The sequence below is a fragment of the Canis lupus genome, chromosome 3 (genome assembly GCF_048164855.1).
Source record: "Canis lupus baileyi chromosome 3, mCanLup2.hap1, whole genome shotgun sequence".
NCBI lineage: Eukaryota > Metazoa > Chordata > Mammalia > Carnivora > Canidae > Canis > Canis lupus.
Window position 1 is genome coordinate 25984207 of NC_132840.1, and position 22486 is coordinate 26006692.

The window sequence follows — 22486 nt, forward strand, 5'->3', positions numbered from 1 at the left end:
TGCTGTGAACATTAGTGTACAAGTCTTTGTGTGGACATAGGTCTTCAGCATGCTTGGGTGTATGCCTGGGAGTGGAGTTGCTCTGCAAACACTCTTACTAAAGCATAGCCTTCCTCCTGCTGCCCTGGAGGGGAGCCTCTGCAGGGCCTCCCTAGTCCTCTGTTGCCATGGCACCTGTCCAGCACAGAACACTGCCCCCTGGGGCCATGCAGGCGGGTACCATCAGGAACACAGACACTTGCCCTCCCCAGCCCACTGGCCTGGGCTTGAGTCCTGCCTCTGCAACTACTGGCTGGATGGCCTTGGGCAAATGACTGAACATCTCTGTGCTCCAGTTTCCTCATTGTAAAACAAGGATAGTGATGCCACATATTTCAGGGGTTTGGGGATTATTTGCTTATTTATAAATATGAAGAGCTCAGGTGCCTGGGTGTCACAGTGGTTGAGCGTCTGCCTTTGGCTCGGGTTGTGATCCCGGGGTCTGGGGATCGAATCCCACATCAGGCTCCCCGCAGGGAGCCTGCTTCTCCCTCTGCCTGTGTCTCTGCCTCTCTCTCTCTCTCTCTCTCCCTCTCTGTGTGTCTCTCATGAATAAATAAAATCTTTAAAAAATAAGTAAATATGAAGAGCTCAAAACAATGCCTGATATGTAGTAAGTGCTATATATAGTGTTTGCTGCTGCTGTTATTATTAATAGTTGAATATTTTAGAAATATTTTTTTATTTAACATTGTGTGATAAATATTTTTTCTATCTTTCTATAATAGCCTTCATGGTATTCCATTTTCTCACTGAGTTTCTTAACTAGTGTTTTGGGGTAAGCCAGAGGCCCCATTTGGAGGCTTATTTTGATCTTTGATTGGTTTTGGTGATGGCATGGAGTTTAATTTGCCACCATGATGGTGCTGGTGCGGGTAGTAGCATCTACTACTTCCTGAGCACTTACCGTATGGCAGAGGTTGTTCGAAGGGCTTTCCATGGGTCACTTTATCTGATTCTTTTCAATAGCTTCCTGCAGTGGGTACTCCCGCTGCTGCTGGCTTTCCAGATGAGGGAATGGAGGTCTGAGTGTGTCCATCAGCAGCCTGACAACCTTGTTCTTCAGTTAATCCCCAGTGCCCAAGCTGGCATGTGGGAGTAGCTGATGCTCCACAAACATTCGTAGAAGGAATGAGAGGCCTTGCCCAAGATCACACAGCTCATAGGCCATAGTGCTGCCTTCTAGCCCAGCGGTCTGGCTCCAGTGTAGATTGGTACATTTGCTGTGTCCACTTCCCTGATGTTCTCTTTTTTAAAAACTATTATTTTTAAAAATACTTTATTTATTTAACAGAGGGGGGGGGGCACCCAAGCAGGGAGAGTGACAGGGAGAAGGAAAAGCAGGCTCCCCGAGGAATAGAGAGCCCAATGTGGGGCTTGATCCCAGGGCCCTGAGATCATGACCTGAGCCGAAGGCAGATGCTCAACCAAATGAACCACCCAGACACCCCCTGATGTTATCTTTAAAACGCTCTATAAATGTCCTGGCTCACAGTCGCATCCCATCACAGGACATGAGTGTGGACAACCACCAGAGTTTACTTGTCGAAGCCCCGAAATAAATATACATGAAGCGTTGGAAGCTTAGTTACCAGAGTGCATTGTGAACCGTCACCAATCAGACACTCATGTTGAACATACAGGGTCCAGCCCAGATTGTTTCCTTGGGAGAAACCCAGAGACTCAAGTCTTGGTACTTGTCAGCTATTCTAGGAAATTAAAATGAGTGAATTCCTTTCTCAACCCTTTTCCATGATCTGCTAATAGCCTAAGTAGATGTGGATATTAAAGCATGTTGTATGTTTTATGTATTCAGTGGGAAGTTAAGTCCTCACACCCCTTATACAGGGCTTGTTCCACTGTTTTGACAGCCATCCCTCCCCACTGCCTGGAGGAGAAGCCCCGCACCACCCATCAGCCCCCGCGGCCCTTCCGTTTACTATGTGGTTCCTGCCCAGCGCTCTTTTTCCTGCCTTCCCAGATGGAGTTTGGGTAATTTATAAGATGTTAAACAGTTAAAATATGAAGAGAATTCGAAAGAAATTTCAGGGCAAGAATGGAACCGTATCTTTGTTGATATCTAGCTAGAACCAGCTCAGATCTGTAATCTCCACATTCGGTCTCATTTGTGTGACTCATGTGCCCTAAGGTTGGCCAGTGGGGTTTTCACATCACCACTGATTCTGCTTTTTTAGCCCATGCAGCTGGGCAGGCATTGTGTTTGCCACAATGAGTTGGATATATTCTGTTATACCACATGAAATTGTCATTGTTGTATATTGAAAATATCAAAATATTGGAAAAAATAGAATGCCAGAAATTTCACGTGGTTCAGCCTAACATAAGGCGGTACTCCATTGAGTTAGCACTTTTTAAATTTATTTTTTAAAGATTTTATTTATTTATTCATGAGAGACACAGAGAGAGAGGCAGCGACACAGGCAGAGGGAGAAGCAGGCTCCCTGTGGGGAGACTGATGAGGGACTTGATCCCAGGACCCCAGGATCACATCCTGAGCCAAAGGCAGACGCTCAACCACTAAGCCACCCAGGTGTCCCAAGTTAGGACTTTTAAGTGTCTGGACAGAAAATCCATGCTAAGTGCTAGAGGGAATTCATTTTGAGTGCAGTTGCCTCCAGGAGAGGTTTGAGATAGTAATTATTAAATATCAGGTAGCCATGCCAGGTCTCCTAGAGAATGGAAAGAAGCATAAAAGTTGGTCCCTGTTTTCTAAGCACCAATAATCTAGGTGGGAAGGCAAAACCAGCATTGACAAAGAGTTAAATGGGGCTACTTGGAGTTTCTAATTTAGTGCTAATTGAGAGCAGTCTGAACTGCAGTGCTAAAAAGAGGAGATGATGTGGGTTAGAGAAGGCTCACAGATGACTGGGCTTAAAGGATGAGCAGAACTGACATACCCAGTGAAGGCAGGGGAAAGATAGGAGCAGGGGTGGGAACCGGAGGGGCTTCCAAAGGGAGGCATAAATAGTCAGCTCGTGTGGCATGTGGGGTGAACACACAGTGCAGGAACAGAGGGCTGCAAATCAACTAGGGGCCAGAGGATTTCTGTTGCCAACATGAGGAGATGGGATGTTACTGCACATGTGATTTTTAATACCCTGTCCAAATCACCCAGGCCTGTGCCTTGAGTGCAGATGACCTACTCTCAGCTGAGTCTTTATCTCCAGGGGGAGAGCCTGAGAAGCCTGTATCTAGCCAGTGAGGTTTGGAAGCCTCCATCAGGCCAGTCTTTTGAGTGTAGACTACAGCTTACCTGCATTGGAGCTATCTGGTGACACTTGTTAAAAATGCAGCTTTATTGGGCTCCACCCCAGAGCTGCTGAGTCAGAATTTCTGGGGATGGAGCCTGATAAACCACATTTTTAGCAAGCGTCTCAGGCAGTTCTTAGCATACTGAAATTTGGGAGTTGTTGCTGTAGCCAGGGAGGAGCTTAGAGAATGGGTGTAGTAGCCCTTGGTTGCTCTGCTTGGGTTATTCAGGGTAACCCTTGGGTGGGTGGTGGGGTCAGCCTGGACATCCACCTGGTGAGCGTGGGCACCAAGGCTATGTAGAGACAAGTGGGTTAGGGACAAGAATGGGACTAGCAAGAGTGTAGTAGTAACAACCTCTAACCTCTTCCCCACTGGGTTCAGATTGGTGGATCTGCAGTCCATTACCACGCCTTCCCCAGCCAAGTGCACACACAACCCAAGCTTGGCCAACCAGATGCTCCCTCCGTGAATATGAATACTGAGAAGAGGGACAAAGCTGCTAATACTGTTTGCAATTGCATTCCATCCACCCAGGCTGTTTTGCTCTGGGAGTTATGGGTCCTATTCCTGCCTTGGTTTTTGGGTCTTTCCAAGTCCTTTCCTCTGGTTTGCAGTCAATTTTGTGAGCTCCTGATGGCTTTCCACTGAAGTCCCTTTTTGCCTGAGTTAGCTGGAATGGGTGTCTGTTACACCCATAGAACCCTAACTGAGTCAGTACTAGAGACCATAAGGAGTGCATATAAGGGCAGGACCGCCCCAGGAGCCGGGAGACTTATAGGATAGGCATTGCAGATACCCCTTCCATTTAGGAAAGAGTAGTGTAGTGTGGGGCCATATTCCGGTTTGGAAGAAGGCAGGGCCAGCCTGAAGCTGGGTTTCTAAAAGGGAGGGCTGTCATTGTCAGCCCAGAACCCTGGATGTGACTTTGGACATGGAGAAGTCAAATCTGTACTCTGAGGGCTCCTGGGTGGCTCAGTGGTTGAGCATCTGCCTTCACACTCAGGACAAGATCCCTGGGTCCTAGGATTGAGTTCTGCATCAGGCTCCCTGTGGGGAGCCTGCTTCTCCCTTTGCCTAGGTCTCTGCTTCTCTCTGTGTGTCTCTCATGAATAAATAAATAAAATCTTTTAAAAAATCTGTACTCTGTTGAGTTTAACCATTGTTATGTTTTTATGTTTTGCCTAAAAAATGCATCAGTAAAGTTCTTTTGGCTATTTTTTTAAAAGATTTTATTTATTTATTTATTCACGAGAGACGCGCAGAGAGTGGGAGAAGCAGACTCCCCACTGCAAACCCAATGCAAAACTCAATCCCAGGACCCCGGGATCACACCCTGAGCTGGAGGCAGATGCTCAACGACTGAGCCACCCAGGTGTCCCTCTTTGGCTATTTTAGATGCTCTTGGAGAATGAGAGAAGAGACCGGGGAAAGGGGTCTGGTGAATGTGGAGGCCAGCATGGCTGGAGAGGTCACCTAGGAAAGCTGGTGGGACATTTTGCATATGATGAGAGTGGGGGTTTCTGCAGACTTACCTCGCAGAGCAGCAGTAGGTGGTCTGAATTGGGGACGGAGCAGGGCAGAAAGAAAGTAGGATGGGAGAGGTGACTTTGAGAAGTCCTTCCTTGTAAAGGTTGAAAGAAGGCTGAGGCCAGGGGAGCAGCCTGGGAATACAGAGGGGCAGAGATGCACCTTACACGCGGTCACCGTGAAGTGCCCATGGAACATGTATACTACACATATGTAACTGTCATGTATGTGTAATAATAGAGCTGTAGGTAGAAGCATGGAAGAAAGAGGGAGGAAGAATGGATTGTGACAACTTCAAAGTTTAACAGATCAGCTCCTGGGAGAATGGGGACAGAAAGTAACGGAAACCGGGCCCTGGCTGGAGGGAAGAAGATGATAAATTGAGTGTAATTGGAGAAGCAGTAGGACACTCACTATGAAAATTCCTAACGAATTGTTAATTCTGTTGGCCGTGTCATGTTACTGTAGTTATGTTTTAATGAAAGGGCGAGATGGGTCCGTGCAGTGGGTACACTTCCAGGTCTGCAGAAGGTGGCTCGGCGGGCTCAGTGACGCGGAGGGTCACCCAGGTCTGTGAAGTGGGTACAGCTCCTACTGCAGCGAGCTGCCACCTGGCCAGACAGTGTCTAAAGTCATTCTGGGCGAAAGGACCCAGGCTGCCAGCGATTTAATAAGTACCTGTGGATTTGAGGCACTGCATCTTTCTGGCGCAGCCCATGATTCAAGTAGCCACTTAAATACTCAAAATAGGTGGGGACATATAGGAAAGATGGAGGTGCACCCTTTACTCTTCTCGTTATAAATGGATCCAGTCTTTTGGAGAGAAGTCTAGAAATACGGGAGTTTCAAAATAATTTATATTCTTTAATTTGATAATCATATCTTTGAGACACTATTCCTTATAATAGATCATAATACAGATGAGAGACCTTCCATCCATGGTCTCTCCCATGTCAACTGAAGGGAATTTAGGAGTCCTTGGGTTTCTCACTCATAATCCCCTGACATTGTCCGTACCTTCAGAACACACCCCAAATCTGGCCGCTTCTCACCACCCCGCTCGCCCCCGGTTCTGGCTTTCAGCCTCTTGTGCCTGCGTCATTCCTGTAGCCATCCTTGCTTATAGACTTATTTTCAACACAGAAGTCAGTTAGATTCTTTCAAAATATAAACTAGTTTTTTCTCTGCATAAAAGATTCCAGTCATTTCCTGCTCACTTGGAGAATGAGCTGCAATTCTTGTAGCAGCCACTGTGGCTTCAGGTTACTTGTCTTTGTAGGGCCCCATCTGCTGGCCTCCCCTCTGCTTAACCACTGCAGCAGGGTAGGGCTCCTTGTTCCTATGCAGCCTGCCTCTGGAACTTTACACTTGCTGTCCCATCTGAAATTCTTCCCTAGATAATCATGTGGCTTGTTCCCTTAGTACCCTCTGCATTCTACTCAGACATTATCAACGAAGCCTCCCCTGAACGTTGAAGTATAAAATTGAAACTCCCCATTGCCTTCCTATACTCTACATTCTCCTCCTCCTACCTCCCAGCCTGGTATCTCAAAGGAGAGAGTTTGAGAGTGTATATCTTTTGGCAAACAGTTCCACTCCTCATGATAATCTCATGGTCAGAACAGTCTCAAGGACGTTGCTTGAATGGGCGTCTTTATAGTTTTATTCAGCAATGACTACATAGGCAGCATTACCCAAGTCAGATATTTCATCGCAGGGTCTTAACTCCACACTCACCTACGCAGAGGCCTTCATCAGGAAGGAATCCTTTGTCACTTTCAGGTATGCCAACTCAGATCATGTGGATCTGATCACAATTTTCTCTTTAGAAGCATAAACTCTGAGTTGAAAACTGAGCAACCTGACTTATTTTAAAATGCATTATGCAGTATTAATATGCACCCCCCAAAATGTAAACATAATATAATGAATTAGAACATTCTAGAAATCTGACATATCTTGACATACCTGACACTCAGTAGTTCTACTCATCTTTTAGTGATCTATTCATCTTTTAGTGATCAGCTTCTGTAAGGAGCTAGTAGTAAAAGTCTTAGACTTTGTGGCCTGTAGAGTCTCTCTCGTGGTGATCCAGCATTGCCACTTTATGGAAAAGCAGCCATAGACCATACATAAATAAATGAGCATGTCTGTATTCCAATAAAACATTACTATGGGGGGATCCCTGGGTGGCTCAGCAGTTTAGCACTGCCTTTGGCCTGGGGCACGATCCTGGAGTCCTGGGATCGAGTCCCGTGTCAGGCTCCTGGCATGGAGCCTGCTTCTCCCTCCTCCTGTGTCTCTGCCTCTCTCTCTCTATCTCTCTCTCTCATGAATAAATTTTTAAAAATCTTTTTAAAAAAACATTACTATGGACACTGAACTTTGAATTTCAGTCAATTTACTTGTGTCACAAAATAATATTTGAAGAAGTAAAAACCACTCTTAACTTCTAGGCTATTTGAGAACACACAGAGGCTGGATTCAGCACTCACACCATAGTTTGTCTGCCCTGACTCGGAGCACTCTGTCCACTAGAACTTGCCGTTCTGGGTCTGCATCCTGCGCTTGATAGTTACTAGTCACCCATGGCCACTGAGCACCTGAGGTGTGGCAGCCAGGGTGCTGGAGGAACTGATTTCTAATATTACTCAATTTTTTAAAAAGGTTTTACTTGTTTATTTGAGAGAGAGAGCACGAGTGTGTGTGTGGGGCGGGGGGGGGGGGCGGGGGCAGAAGGAGAAGCAGGGAGCCTGATGGGGGCATCGATCCTAGGACTCCCAGATCATGATCTGAGCTGAAGGCAGATGCTTAACCAACTGAGCTACCCAGGTGCCCCAATATTATTCAATTTTAATATGGATTTTAATTTAATTTTAAACAGCCCATGTGGCTAGTGGCTCCTGTTTTGGGACAGGACAAGGTCTACAGTGACTGCAAATGTGCAACAGAAAGCATGGTTAGAAATACCTATCACAGCATTGTTCACAGCAGGAAACAGGAATTGTGGTGCACTCACACAATGGAAAATATAGTGATAGTGAACACTTGTTGAGTGCCAGGCAGTGTCTTAAGCATGTACCTGCTCTAACTCCTTGGGTTCTCGCCGAAGGTAGTAGTGAAAGTAAATAAACTGTATTCTATATCCACTAAGAGGAATGAATAAATCTTAGATGCACAAGGTTGAGTGAAAAAGCAAGGCACAGGGTGCCTGGCTCGCTCAGTCAGTAGAGCATGCAACTCTCCATCACGAGATTGTGAGTTCAAGCCCCATGTTGGGCACGGAGCCTACTTAAAAAAATAAAGGGGGTCTGGATGGCTCAGCGAAGTAGGCATCCAGTCTTTTTTTTTTTTTTTATTGGTGTTCAATTTGCCAACATATAGAATAACACCCAGTGCTCATCCCATCAAATGCCCCCCTCAGTGCCCGTCACCCAGTCACCCCCACCCCCGCCCACCTCCCTAGGCATCCAGAGTCTTGATCTCAGCTCAGGTCTTGATCTCAGTCAGGGTCATGAGTTCGAACTTTGCATTTTAAGTAGGCTCCTGCCAAGTGTGGAGGCTACGTAAAATAAAGAAAAAAGAAATAAAATAAGTAAACTTAAAAAAAAAAGCAAGTCACAAAAATTGCATACCATGTGATACCATTTTTTCAAACCTCAAAAACAAAATGAAACACAGTTCAGGGATATGCAAATACATGGTAAAACCATTGAAAAGCAAGAGAATTCAGGTATGTTGCCATTAGGGAAGAGAAGCTGCCCTGCTGAGGCCGGCTCTGTGGCTCCCTCCCGGAGAGGCAGCAGGACTCTCTCCTGGCCTCCTGACCTCTGCGTGTCAGCCCCTTCCCCCTACCACCGTAGGCAGCAGTCTGTTGACTTAGTAGGACTGCGTTTTCACTAAAAGCCATGGTCATTGCGACATCACCGCATTTAAAATGGATTCTGGTTTCAGTTCACATTCAAGCAGATGTTCCATTAGAAGAGGGGTTTGTGTGCATTGCCTTAGTTGGGTCTTTTAGGTTAGAAAATTGTGATTATTTCTCCAGCTTGAGAACAAAGTTTAAAAACCCTTTGCTCCAAGTGTTTGTTTTCTGTTTCATCAGAATCTCTTGCTGGGTTGAATGTTACCAGATTTAAGCCACAAGAACTTAATTTTAAAAGGAAAAGTCTGAAAACTGCAAACTAATGAATAGGTTTACTTATTAACTGTGACTGTGAAAGTGGTCATTAAAAATGGTCCAAATGACACCTGTTGGTGTTATGAAATTTTGCAGCAGATTTCACCTCTAGGACATCACGTAGTAGTTTGTGGGGTTGGGTTCAGAGACACTGGGCTCCTGAAGATCTAGTTCCACTGTAGTGATTCTAGGGAGTGGCTACCAAGCTGATTGTTAAATTATGTCAAGCTTTTCTATGTAATATGTGCATCTTTGACTTTTTTCCTTATTGTTCCATCTTTATTCTTTCCTGCATTACTGACATGGGTTTATCTTTTCTCCCTTTAGAGAGTTTTGAGGTGACAGTCACCAAAGAAGGTGATAAAGGGTTCTTTCTATCCCTCTTATAAATATTAACCCACTAACTTTGTTTATAAAATTGGGAATCAGCCCTTAAACAGAAGAAACTGTCATGCTCTTTTACTCTGATTTATTCTCCTACTTTGTTTCTATTTTTAAATATATGATGGAAATTGTATGTAACCAAACCCTTGGTTAGAAATATCTGGAAATCAGACATCCATTTGAACTGTATGGATAGTACTGTACATTTTTTCCTCAATTCAGAGATTCACTTTGTAACTGTTTTCTGTGAGGTATAATTTTGGAAGAGGGCAGTCTCATTTTTATATGAAATACATTTTTTTTGAAGTTTTATATGTACATCAAAACACTTATGTTTGTTCTCCCACGGGCAAGAACGGAAACCTAGATTTTCACCCCAACTAAGTTTGTGAGCCAACTTAGATCTCTGGATGTCCCCAGGCAGGCTTCTTTTTCAGGTCTGATAGGGTAGCGTTGGAAACAAAGGCAAGTCTAGCGAATCCCTCCCCATGATGGAACCGATCTTAATAGTAGACTCTAGCTGTTGAAATGGATGCCTGAGAAGTTGGTATTTCTACCTTTCTCATTCAGTAGTTTGTTTTGATTCCCTAATTTTAGCCAGGCTCATTGCACAGGAAGACTTGTTTCTTTTGACTTTTTTTTTTTTTTTTTCTGGACAGAATTTCTGCAATTATGGTGCTGAACCTATATGTCATACTTCTTCCTCTCTCAACACTTAACTGCATTTTAGCCTTCTCTCTGGTCCAAATCTAAATCACTGCCCAGCTGTCCCCAAGAGCTGGGGTCAGTTCCTCAGTGTTATCAGGCCATGGCTGTATGCTAATGAAACTACTTTTACCCTGGAGCTATCTTAAGTACTCCTGTGAAATGCCTGTCTATATTTTCTCTTTTTCTCTTTTGTACTCCTGCATGAATGGATGCAAAGTTAAGCAAGTTGCTTGGAAAGCCAGACACATGCTTCTTTTTACTAAAGCCCTCAGAACTTACCCCACAAAGCACAGTGCTCTTGCTTTGTGCACAGACCCTCTAAACCCCTGGCTGCTGAACTGTTGTTGTTTCTTTTCTTTTTGGGAGCATAAGGATGGGGAGGGGCGGGGGCAATGTGTGGACTCGTGGGGCAGAAATTCTAACCTGTGCTGCTTTGACTCCCTAGGTGAGATTTGTGGATTTAAAATTCATGGGCAGAATGTCCCCTTTGATGCAGTGGTAGTGGATAAGTCCACTGGTGAGGGAATAATTCGCTCAAAAGAGAAACTGGACTGTGAGCTGCAGAAAGACTACACATTCACCATCCAGGCCTATGACTGCGGCAAGGGGCCGGATGGCACCAGCGTGAAAAAGTCTCATAAGTAAGTAAGCTGGGCAGAGACAGGGTATGTGTGAAGAAAGCAGTAGTGACCAATGCCCCTGTCCCCAAGACTGTTGATTTATTTTTAAGATTTTATTTATTTAATTTGAGACAGAGAGAGAGACAGAGAGAGAGAGAGAAAGTAGGAGCCGGGGTGGGGCTGTATAAAGGGAGAGAGAGAAGCAGACTCTCCACTGAGCAGGAGCCCGATGAGGGACTTGATCCCAGGACCCTGGGATTATGACCTGAGCTACAGGCAGACGCTCAACCACTGAGCCACCCAGACGCCCTTCCTGTGGCTTCTGAGGACGTGGAATTCCTTTGTGCTGGTGAGAGCAGGCTGGCCACTGTGCCCCATCCTGGCTGTGCCCCTCTCCTTCCTGCCTGCTAAGGACTACCAGGGTTACCGACAAGACTCTGGACAAGACCTGGATTTAGATAGAATTCCCGTCTTCTCCATCATTCGCCATCCCTTGGGCATTAGGCAGACTTCGTTTGGCTGAGTCTCAGTTTCTACTTAGCGCCTGGGCACAGGAGAGAGGGGCAGGCAGGGGACAAGAGCAGGGGAGCCCCTGTAAGGGTCAGGAAGGACCTAAGGCACTGGGCGCAGAGGGTCCTGGTGAGCGCCAGGGTGCTGAGTGCCAGCGAACCCCTCCTCATCCCTCTTGCACAGTGTGGCATGACTGTGGTCCTTGCAAAAGGCCTGATTTCAGTAGGAGATCTTGTCAGAAACACGCCCTGATCAACAGCCCTCTCTTTGCATCGGGCCTCACGGTGCCTTGGTTGCCTCTTGCCTGAGCGGGGAGGCAGAACGTGGCAGCAAGGGGTCTGCGGGGAGGGCAACGTTGAGGTCACGTTGGATCCCCTGTTTGTTGGATCACTAACAAGTGATGAGCAACAGTGGCTTGCTGGTGGTCTCTGTTCCTTAGAGGAGGGACAGTGCTGTGCGCGTGCTCCTAATCAGACTCCCTGTCCATCTCCTGTCTACATCTCGCCCCTTCTTCCTCTGGCTCTCATTCTGTCTTATCTAGTTCATCTCTCTTCTGCATGCCCTGACCCACACTGTTAGGAGAACCCCAAGTCTCTTTTATTTTATATTATTGCCCCCCCCCTTTTTTTTGGCCCCCCTTTTTTTTAATGAGCTGTCTTCCTCCTGGGTCCTGGAATAATCTGCTCAGATTCCTATTTTGACTTTCTTAAAAGTTATCTCCACATGAAAGTAAAAGCAATGACTTGTTTGATTTTTATCTCCATCATACGAACTTCATGAAACGAGACAGTAGCAGAAGGAAATCTAAAAACACAGCTGAATTGGTAGACTTTGGGTAAACAACAACAACAAAAAAAAACAAACCGAACACGCAGCTTTTCTTCTCCTTCTCCTTCTTCTTCTTCCTCCAGAGCAACTGTCCATATTCAGGTGAACGACGTAAATGAATATGCGCCAGTGTTCAAGGAGAAGTCCTACAAGGCGACCATCATCGAGGGCAAGCAGTACGACAGCATCCTGAGGGTGGAGGCCGTGGACGCGGATTGCTCCCCTCAGTTCAGCCAGATTTGCAGCTATGAAATCGTCACTCCAGATGTGCCATTTGCCATCGACAAAGATGGTGAGTCAGAGGAGCAAGCCTTCCTTGCCGAGGCAACGGTCCATGGGCAGGTCTGCACGCCAGCGAAACTCAGATTGGAGACGATCTTCTTCCGTCCCTTCAGGCTCCTGTAACAAAGTGCCATAAGCTGGGGGCGCTCAGTCGACAGACACTTTGTACGGGTTTGGAGGCTGGGAGTGCAGGCTGAGGTGCTGGTATGTTCAGTGTCTCATGAGGCCTGAGGCCTGGTTCACAGGTGGCGGTCTTCTCACTGCATCCTCATGTGGCGGAGGGAGAGAGCCCTCTGGGATCCCGTGATCCCTCACAGCCTCACCTAAACCCGAGCTCCTCCCCAAAGCCTTGCCTCGTAACACCATCACATCGTTAGGACGTTAGCACACAGATTCGGGGGGACACAAACATAACGCCATCACATTGTTAGGACTTTGGCACATGAATTCGAGGGGACAAGCGTTCAGTCCATTGCAGAACCCTAGTGGTGTGTGTGTGTCTCACATTTTCTTATCCTGTCCCTAGAAAGCATCTCTTCTGTACCTGAAGTCATGTGTTCTGTTATGGGGCGCCCTTCTTTTTTCCTTTCCCACCAAGGTCTAAGAAATCCCCCACCTGGCATGTTTTTAATCTGTACCTTCTCATCTTTCCACTGATACGCATACAAAAAGACTGACCTTTGGTTGTTCTGTTTCCTGTCCTCTGTTGGATTTGGGCCTTCTGCTTCATTTGAACATGAAGGCTCATGCCTTCCTGCCAGATTCTCCGTCCTTTGTCATTGAGCAGAATGAACTCATGCTAAAACTCAGCTTCTTTATTAGGTTACGGCTTCTTGCCGGTGATACGGTGTCTCTGTTGTTAATGCACAGGCCAGAATCTTCTGATGAAATTATGGACATTGCAAACACTTTATAGACATCTGTACTCAGATTCAAAAGTAGGCTCCTGTTCTGGTGGGTGGTAGTAGGAAGTCTCTCTACACACACACACACGCACACACACACACACGGAATAAATCTTTTAACAAGAAATATTTACTGCAGCCTGATATTGTACTTAGTATTTGAAATACTTGAATTATTATGTCTTTTTTGTTCTCTTACATGTGAACTGCATAATCTTAAAGCAAATATGAGACCCAGAAAGATGGGACCCCTGGGTGGCTCAGTGGTTGGGCAGTGCCTTCAGCTCAGGTTGTGATCCCAAGATCAGGGATCGAGTCCCACATTGGGCTCCCTGCATGGAGCCTGCTTCTCCCTCTGTCTATGTCTCTGCTTCTCTCTCTCTCTCTCTCTCTCTCTCTCTCTGTGTCTCTCATGAATAAATAAATAAATCTTTAAAAAAAAATCCAAAAAGAAAAACTATGAGAATAAATGAAGGTTGAATTGTGTAGACTGGGTTTCTTATTTCACCAGTCTGTAAGGTGGATTTAGTGTCTTTAGGCTCAGGAAAGCCAGACCGAGTGCTAATTCCCACTAGCCCAGGGTTTATTTCTCTGCTGGTGTTTCTGACACTTGAAGCCCATGTACTTTGCGCTCAGCCCAGCTTTGCATCCTCACTGTTGTTTCTCCCCCTCTGGAAGGTTATATAAAAAACACAGAGAAGCTAAACTACGGGAAGGAGCACCAGTATAAGCTGACAGTCACTGCCTATGACTGTGGGAAGCGAAGAGCAGTGGAAGATGTGCTGGTGAAGGTCAGCATCAAGCCCACCTGCAGCCCCGGGTGGCAAGGTGAGCCCAGTCTTCCTTTCTGCTCTCACACCTGTTCTTAAATGGCATCTAGGAGAGAAAGCTAAAGTGTCAGTTTGCCTCCTTTCTTCCCACCCCAATCTCTGTGGACCGACCCAGGATGGAACAATAGGATCGAGTATGAACCTGGCACAGGCACTTTGGCCCTCTTCCCAAATGTCCATCTGGAAACGTGTGATGAATCTGTGGCTTCGGTGCAGGCAACGGTGGAGCTGGAGACTGGCCACATCGGGAAAGGCTGTGACCGTGACACCTACTCGGAGAAGTCCCTTCACCAGCTATGTGGTAAGGAGGCCCAGTGGTTCAGTGAAGGCAAGAGACATCCTTTCAAGTGAAAGGGAAGTGTTTACATGTATTGCTGGTCACAATCATGTGCTCAATCAGACTTTGACTCTCCAGTGGCCATTACTGCCTTCCTGGCTAATTTTCCTACTGGATGGGCTTTAGGAGGTTCATAAACCCCTGAAAGTCTGTTCAAAATGTTATGTGGAAGCGCATTTTAAGAACGAGTGATTTGAAGAAAGTGTTTCTCTAACCTAGAGACTCATCCAAAGAGGGATTGTGTAAGTAGGAAATGAAATGAGATGTTTGTCTAAGGACTGAAGAAGAAAAACATAGGTGGTACGATAGCTTTTGGCAAACGTGAGGTAGAAAATCAAAACTAAAGATATATCTAACGTTGAGTCTCAGCAGATTGTATTTAGCACAAACATTACGTCAAGTCAAGAGACCAGTGGTTACAAATCTGATCAAAGCCTTGAGCTCTGCCTTCACCATCAGTTGTGAGCATTTTTCTAGTTTATCTAAATGAGGTAGAGGTGAGATATGGATGCCTTTTGTAGAAAATGCTGAGGAGGAATGTTTCACTTCACCAGTGCCAGAATACACATAACTTGAGTGAGCTCTTTGTAATCAGAAGGGATTTTGTCTTCAGAGCTGCTCAGTATCAGCTCTGCAGAAGGCATTTGCCCATGCTTACCTGTCTTTCCACCAGCCTGATAATAGCCAGTAGGTTTAGGATTTCTTACAAAACTGTAATAAGCAAAAGCAGAAAAGTATATTCTTTGCTAGCTTATCCCGATGATGAATATATGCTGGTGTTGCGTGACCCTGAGTCCAAATATTCATGTGCTTAAATAAATAAATAAATATATATATATATATATATATATATATATATAGTTAAGAGAACTGGGACAAATTCTTTTTTAAACTGTGTTTGTATATATAGACATATAGTTTATATATATTACATATATATATACTTTTTAAGATTTTGTTTATTTATTTGAGAGAGTGAACATGAGCAGGGGAGGGGAGGGTCAGAGGGAGAGGGAGAAGCAGACTCCCCACTGAGCAGGGAGCCTGATGTGGGGCTCAATCCCAAGATCCCGAGATCATGTCCTGAGCTGAAGGCAGACACTTAACCAACTAAGCCAGCCAGGCACCCCTGTATATATTTAAGTATAATATTTAAAACGTACTTTCTCTCTCCAGTGCCATGATTTTTTATGGTATTAAGTGAACATTTTCTCAGCAGACAAGTTTAAAGTCAGGAAGAATGGAAAGAATTTCATATGTGAGTGCTTACTGTATGCTCTGTACTTCCGTATGTGCTACCTCATTTCATGTGCCCATCACGCTGACAAAGGAGGTGGTGTTGACCTTATTTTTACTGAGGAATTGATTGTGACTGAAGGAGGAGAAGTTCACACTTTTAGGAAGTGGCAGGCGCTCACATTTGATTAGCCTTATACGTTAGATCATGTAGCTCCAAGGAACAGAGAAGGACCAGGTGACTGGGAGAGCTCACAGTCTTCTTCTGTGTGCACATTTAAAAGAAAATTGAGGGTTCCTGGGTGGCTTAGTTGGTTAAACATCTGCCCTTCGGCTCATGATAACGATCCTGGGGTCCTGGGATCAAGTCCTACATTGGGCTCACTGCTCAGTGGGGAGCCTGCTTTTCCCTCTGCCTCTGCGCCTCCTGCTTGTGCTTGCTCTTGCTCTCTCTCTCTGTCTCTCATATAAATAAATAGAATCTGAAAAAAAGTAAAAAGAAAAGAAAACTGAACTTGGCAGTGTATAATCACAGCTGGAAAATTTTTTTCCTGTTGTTTGGCTTATTAATTCCATTTCTAGGAATTTCTGCTAAGGGAATAATCATGGAGTCTCACAGAGGTCCTCATAAAGGCAAGGTTTGTCATAGAAAAAAGTGCTCACAATCTCAGTGTTCATTAGGGAGATCAGTCAGGTAAATCACAGGATATTCATGCAACACAATGCCTTTCAGACATTTAAAATTACACTGTGGAAGAATAGTAATGGGAGTGTATATGTATGCACATCGCTTGGCTCCATTTTTATAATATGTATATATTCATAAAGAAAAGACTGGAAATGTTTATACTCAGATGTTAATAGTGGACATATTTGAATGGGATTACAAGTAATGTTTTCTTCCTTTTTTTCCCTTTTTAAAAATATCCAGTTACTATTTAAGATTTTTTAAAAATCAAAACCGTTATTTTTGAGGGAACAGAAATTGGAACCAGCAGACTAATTGCCTTAGTGTGGCTTTGAAACTATTTGAAGTCCTTCCCATAACGTGTACTCGGTGTTACCGTGTTGGCATAGGTGCTGCGTCTGGCACTGCCGAACTGCTCCCTTCCCCAAGTGGGTCTTCGAACTGGACCGTCGGCCTCCCCACTGACAATGGCCATGACAGTGACCAGGTCTTCGAGTTCAATGGCACGCAGGCAGTGAGGGTCCCAGATGGCATTGTCTCAGTCAACCCGAAGGAACCTTTTACGATTTCTGTGTGGATGAGGCACGGGCCTTTTGGCAGGAAGAAGGAGACGATTCTTTGTAGTTCGGACAAAACAGGTAGGTTCCAATTTTGCTGTCAGGGAAACGGTCATACTCGAGTGGTTCCTGAAGTGGGTGCCGGAGGTGGGACGCCATGCTCTTACCCCACAGGCTCCTGCAGGCTGCTTGGCGACACACAGTGTTCTGTGGTTCTGTCCTCAAGTTATTGCGTGCAATGCTCTTTGGTTGTTTGTTTTACAGTGAATCGGGCTCCACTTCTCAGTAAAACCCGAGTGTTTGTTTCTAAATCCTGCCTTGGCCCAACTAGAGAGTTCACTTACTCTGATGAAACTGCGTCTTCAAAATCCATTAAGGAAATAGCTTTTACTTCTCCTTAGGGTCTTAAGTTGGCAACTTACCAGTAGGATTTCCCTTTGCAGACATGAACCGGCACCATTATTCTCTCTATGTCCATGGCTGCCGGCTGATTTTCCTCCTCCGTCAGGATCCTTCGGAAGAGAAGAAGTATAAACCTGCGGAATTCCACTGGAAGTTGAATCAGGTACAGACCCAGAAAACCTGCTCATTCTGATCTTTCAGAGAGTATAACTAGGTTTTGCAGCTTTACACAGGACCAGCTACTCTGGGCAGTGTATATTTATATTTATGAATAAATATAAAAAAACTTTTTGCAACCTACATCGATTTTGTAGGCATAGTTCTTTTTTTTTAAAGATTGTACTTATTTATTCATGAGAGACACAGAGAGAGCGAGGCAGAGACACAGGCAGAGGGAGAAGCAGGCTCCATGCAGGGAGCCCGATGTGGGACTTGATCCTGGGACTCCAGGATCACATCCTGGGCCAAAGGCAGGTGCTAAACCGCTGTGCCACCCAGGTGTCCCTGTAGGCACAATTCTATTATAGTAACTGTAGTAACCATATTTAGTTTCCTCTGATGACATTTTTTAAACACTTTATTATATTACCTGTGGGTAATAGGATAGCAGTTAAATCCTTTGAACTCTTTTTCACTAAAAGCCTAAGTTTTTCTTTTTGTAAGTGGGTATTTTATATAGCCAGTATTAATATAGAGGAATTAGATGCTTTACATTCAAAATACTGTGTTGTAATTTATTGAAATAAGCAGCACTTGCTTAAAAATTGGGATTGAGATCTTTGTATTGGGGTATTCATTACTTAAGCCTTGGCTCCTGAATTGTGCCAGGGAGCCCCCAGGAAGGGGCTCAGGAGACTTAGGGGTGCCATGGGATTTAAACTGTCACGAAGCCAGCAATCTTGACATCTTTCAGAAACCACACAAACTAATAGCTTAAGGGTGTTGGCAGTTTCGACATTAGGTCACGTTATATCCCTTTTGATGATAGCCTATCTCTGCAAAGCCACTTTCCCAACAGTTTCTGTGATAAAAAGCAAGTATCACATTAAAAAAATAGATGTGTAAAAGGAAACAAGGGGACGCTGTAAACTGAGGAAGCCTCTCCATTAATATCACAGCAGACCATTTCTTCTCTTGATTTCGGGTGGGGTCAAGACAGAAACCTTTAGCCTGACCTTAGTTTTGTCTCCTGGAGTTAGTGGGCCAGAGCTGACAAACATGCCTGTGGAATACAGGAATCAGCCACAACACTGACCAGACAGATCAGTGTGTGAGAGCATAGCATAAATGAGAGAGGAAGACCACATGTGATAGTGGAAAGACGAAGTGACAGTCTAGTTGGTAGCACTTACTGGTGTCGTTTTCATTTACATAGAGAATCTGTCTCAGAAACTTCTATACATAACATTTTTTTCAAGAAACTAAAGAAAGGCACAGTTCAAAAAACCTTTTTGCAATGTATGTAGACTTTGTAGGCAGTTCTGTTATAATAACCATAGACTATATTTACATATTTAGTTCTGATGACAGTAAAAAACACTTCATTATGAGGAATTTCAGACATATGTAAAAGCAGACAGATGAGTGTAAAGAGGAACCCCATGTACCCTTCACCTAGCTTCAACAGTTAATACTCGGCCAGTCAGGTTTCATGGTTACCCCCACTCGCTATTAATGATTGTTGTTATCTCCTTGAAGTAAATCCCAGATGTGATGTTTTGTTTTCTGTGGAGATAATACAATATGTGTCTCCAGAAGATAAGCATAATCACAATACTTTTTTGCATTTTATAAAAATTAACAGGGCATCTGGGTGGCTCAGTCAGGTGAGCATCTAACTCTTGATTTCAGCTCAGGTCATGATCTCAGGGTCATGAGATCGAGCCCCCACATCAAGCTCCATGCTCAGCATGGAGTCTGCTTGGAAATTTCTCTCTCTGCTTCTCCCATGCCACCCCCACCCCACTTCTGCATGTGTGTGCTCTGTCTCTCTCTCACAAAAAAAAAAAAAAAAAAAAAAAATTAACAATTACTTAATATCGTCGGCTGTTTAGCCACTGGTCAGGTTTCAAGTTGTCTTGTAAATATTTTTTAATATTTATTTGAGATAGTGAGAAAGCATAAGCAGGGGGAAGAGCAGGGGGAAAAGGAGAAACAGACTCCCTGCCAAGCAGGGACCCCAGTGTGGGGCTCAGTCTCAGAACCCTGAGGTCACAACCCAAGCCAAAGGCAGACTCCCAACTTACTGAGCCACCCTTGTCCCCGTCTCATAAATATCTTTATGTTTATAATCTGTTTGAATCAGGATCTACATAAGGGGCCATACATGGTGACTGGTTGATAAACCTTTTGAGTTTATTTTACAATCTGTAGATTTTTCTTTTCTTTCCTGTAATCTATTTGATGACACAATCAGGCTGTTTGTCCCACAGAATTTCCCATAGTGTAGATTTGACTGGTTGCATCCCTGTGGTGCTGTTAAACATATATTCCACTCTCTTCCTTGTAACCTGTAAATTGGTAGTGTGGCTTAGAGGCTGGATTGGGCTTGGGTTTATGTATTCCTGGTCTCTTTAGGCTCCATGTTTGGTGGTTGGTTTCCCCTTCTGTGATGTAAGGAGCCAATGGTGCTCACTGGGTCTCGGTCATCTGTGCTGTAGGGAGTGTGTCCCCAGGAGGAATTCACGGAAACAGCCTGAGTTCCTGTATGTTTAATAGTGTGTCTGCAGTCTTTACACAGAAGGTCAGTTTGGCTGGATATAAAACTTCTGGCTCCCATTTAGGATTTATAAGACTAGATCTCTCTGCTGTCTTACGACATAAGATGCTGCTGTTGCAATCTGATGGCAATCTGATCTTTCCCTTGTAAAAAACACTTGGTCCTTCTGTTTGGATGACCAAAGGATGCATTTCTTTTCGTTTTAAGAATTTATTTTTTTATTTGAGTGAGAGACAGAGCACGAGCTGTGGGGGAGGGACAGTGGGAGAGGGAGAAGCAGGATCCCCGCTGAGCAGGGAGCCCAATGCCATGCAGGGTCCCCAGACTCCAGGATCATGACCTGAGTCACCAAAGGACTGAGCCACCCAGGCGCCCCAGGATGTGTTTCTTTTCTTAGTTGAAGCCAGTTAATTTTACATATAGACTAAATTGTTTGGGGTCTGTTTTCCCAGATATGTGGTATGCCCTTTTTTAGTATGGAGCTTAAAGCTGTTTGGTATTTCAGGCAAGTTTTTGATGGTGTTTGTTGTTAACAGTTCTTAGCATGCCCCCTTCATCACTTTGCTTTTCTTCTCTGGGGACCCTTTGCCTTTGGTTGGTATTTCTTACCTGTTTTCTGTATCTGTATCCTTCACTTTCTATCCAAGTCATTCCTGTTTTGTTAAACCATCTAGTCTAGTTGCTCTAGTCATGAACTATGTTCTTTTGTGTTGTGTGACACTTTCCTGACATTTCTAGTGTGTTTTGAGACCATAGATGATCATTTTCATGTCTATCACTAGCGTGTCTTGAAAGGGGGTCTGGAGAGATATTATTCCAGCAAATCTCTTTCTTTTTCTTAAAAAGTTCATATGGGATTGAGTTGTGATCCTTTCCCTCTTTATTTTTACATAAATTTACTTTTTCTGTACTTTCAAAGGAGGGAGTTGGGTAGCATAACCCTTTTCCTAGTTTTTGGCTTTAAGCATCTCAACAAACATGGCCTCTTTACTCTCTGATATCCCCTGGACCGGGAGCCCCCTTGCTTTTCTCCACACGCATCTCAGGGTGCTCACAGGCATCGGACTAAGGAATGTCATGGGTTGTCTGCCGCTTTGGGCTTGGCTTTTACCATTGCCCAGTTTTCAGGGAAACCAGAAAAGTATGCCAGTTCTATCCCTGTCTTCTCAGAATACTCTCAGGGACTTTTGACGATAGCCAGATGGACTTCCAAATACAGAGTCATTCAGCTGATGCCCCAGAAACCAGCAATACTTCAAGAACTAGGAGTACAGGGATGCCTGGGTGGCTCAGTGGTTGAGCCTCTGCCTTTTGCTCAGGGTGTGATTCCCAAGGTGCTGGGATCGAGTCCCACATTGGGTTCCCCACAGGGAGCCTGCTTCTCCCTCTGCCTATGTCTCTGCCTTTGTCTCTGTCTCTCTCATGAATAAATAAATAAAATCTTAAAAAAAAAAGAAATAACTAGGCGTACAGAAATTCCTTTTGAAGAAGCTAATACTACAGAACTTGTTTTAAATAGAAACAAACCGAAATTAAGATATTGCCTACCTCAAAAATGAATTACCGTGCAATTCCTTCATTTAAAAATGTTTCGTAAAAAAAAATAAATAAAAATAAATAAAAATGTTTCGTGTAATATATACGTACTTCTACATTATGTATATGCAGCAGACATGGGCGAGTGTTAGAGGTTTGAACTTTTTTTGTAATAAACTCATCAGGAGCAGCTGCTTTTCTTGGGGGATATTCTTTAGTAATTTCTTCATTTATTGTGGTGTTTCTAGTCTAAGTTCTCATGGGTTCAGTTTTTAAGAATGTATTAATTGGGCAAGCTTATTTAGGAATACATTTTTAAAAACATGATCTCATTCCGTCTCCTCTCTGCCTATCTCTGTTCGAGTACCTGCCTCTTTCTCTGAAGCCAAAGATCAGGGAGTGCCGGTCCAAAGGGGCCGTGGAGGCTGCCGATCAGCACTTTCTGTGGGCAGCGAGGGGGGTGCTCATTCACCACAGGGAAGGAGTGCAGCTTAATTTATCATGCCCTCTGAGCTGTATTGCTCACATTTATTTAGCTCATCACCTTTGAATTGAAAAAGAAAATGCATGTGCTCCAGCATACCTTATCCTCAGATCAGAGGTGTTTTTCATTTTGATCCAGAAAAGGAAGCATGGCCAGTTTGCAGGCTAAGCTGGCTCAGTGGGAGGCTGTCCAGCCTGCCAATATGCGAATCTCCTGGTGTCAGACTATTGGCCAAAGAGAATTGGGCAGCTCTGTATTCTGAGGCCCTGTCACATGATGATTGGGCACTCCCCCCTGGTCTGGAATGTCCTAGATGTGATAGTCTTACCTTGGCCCTTTTGGGTGAGATGTGGTTGAGTGAATGAGATGTATTTTGTTGTTAGATTTTTTAAAAATCTTTCCTTTTTTGGAAGACATTATTCTTTATGGGTGACTTGCTCT

The 22486-nt window shown here is 44.5% G+C and overlaps 1 protein-coding gene across 6 annotated transcripts in view; it reads left to right on the forward strand.

The window, feature by feature from the left end:
* Positions 1-22486, forward strand: part of LOC140630114 (beta-catenin-interacting protein 1) — a 155274-nt gene that overhangs the window by 121437 nt on the left and 11351 nt on the right. For 3 of the 6 annotated variants that reach the window (XM_072819729.1, XM_072819731.1, XM_072819735.1), the window contains 7 exons: positions 9347-9376; positions 10557-10752; positions 12153-12361; positions 13935-14084; positions 14202-14387; positions 16737-16985; positions 17348-17469. In XM_072819729.1, coding sequence (XP_072675830.1) covers positions 9347-9376; positions 10557-10752; positions 12153-12361; positions 13935-14084; positions 14202-14387; positions 16737-16985; positions 17348-17469 — 1142 coding nt within the window. The remainder of the gene's footprint in view (positions 1-9346; positions 9377-10556; positions 10753-12152; positions 12362-13934; positions 14085-14201; positions 14388-16736; positions 16986-17347; positions 17470-22486) is intronic. The other 3 variants (XM_072819733.1, XM_072819730.1, XM_072819734.1) reach the window with 1 other exon arrangement.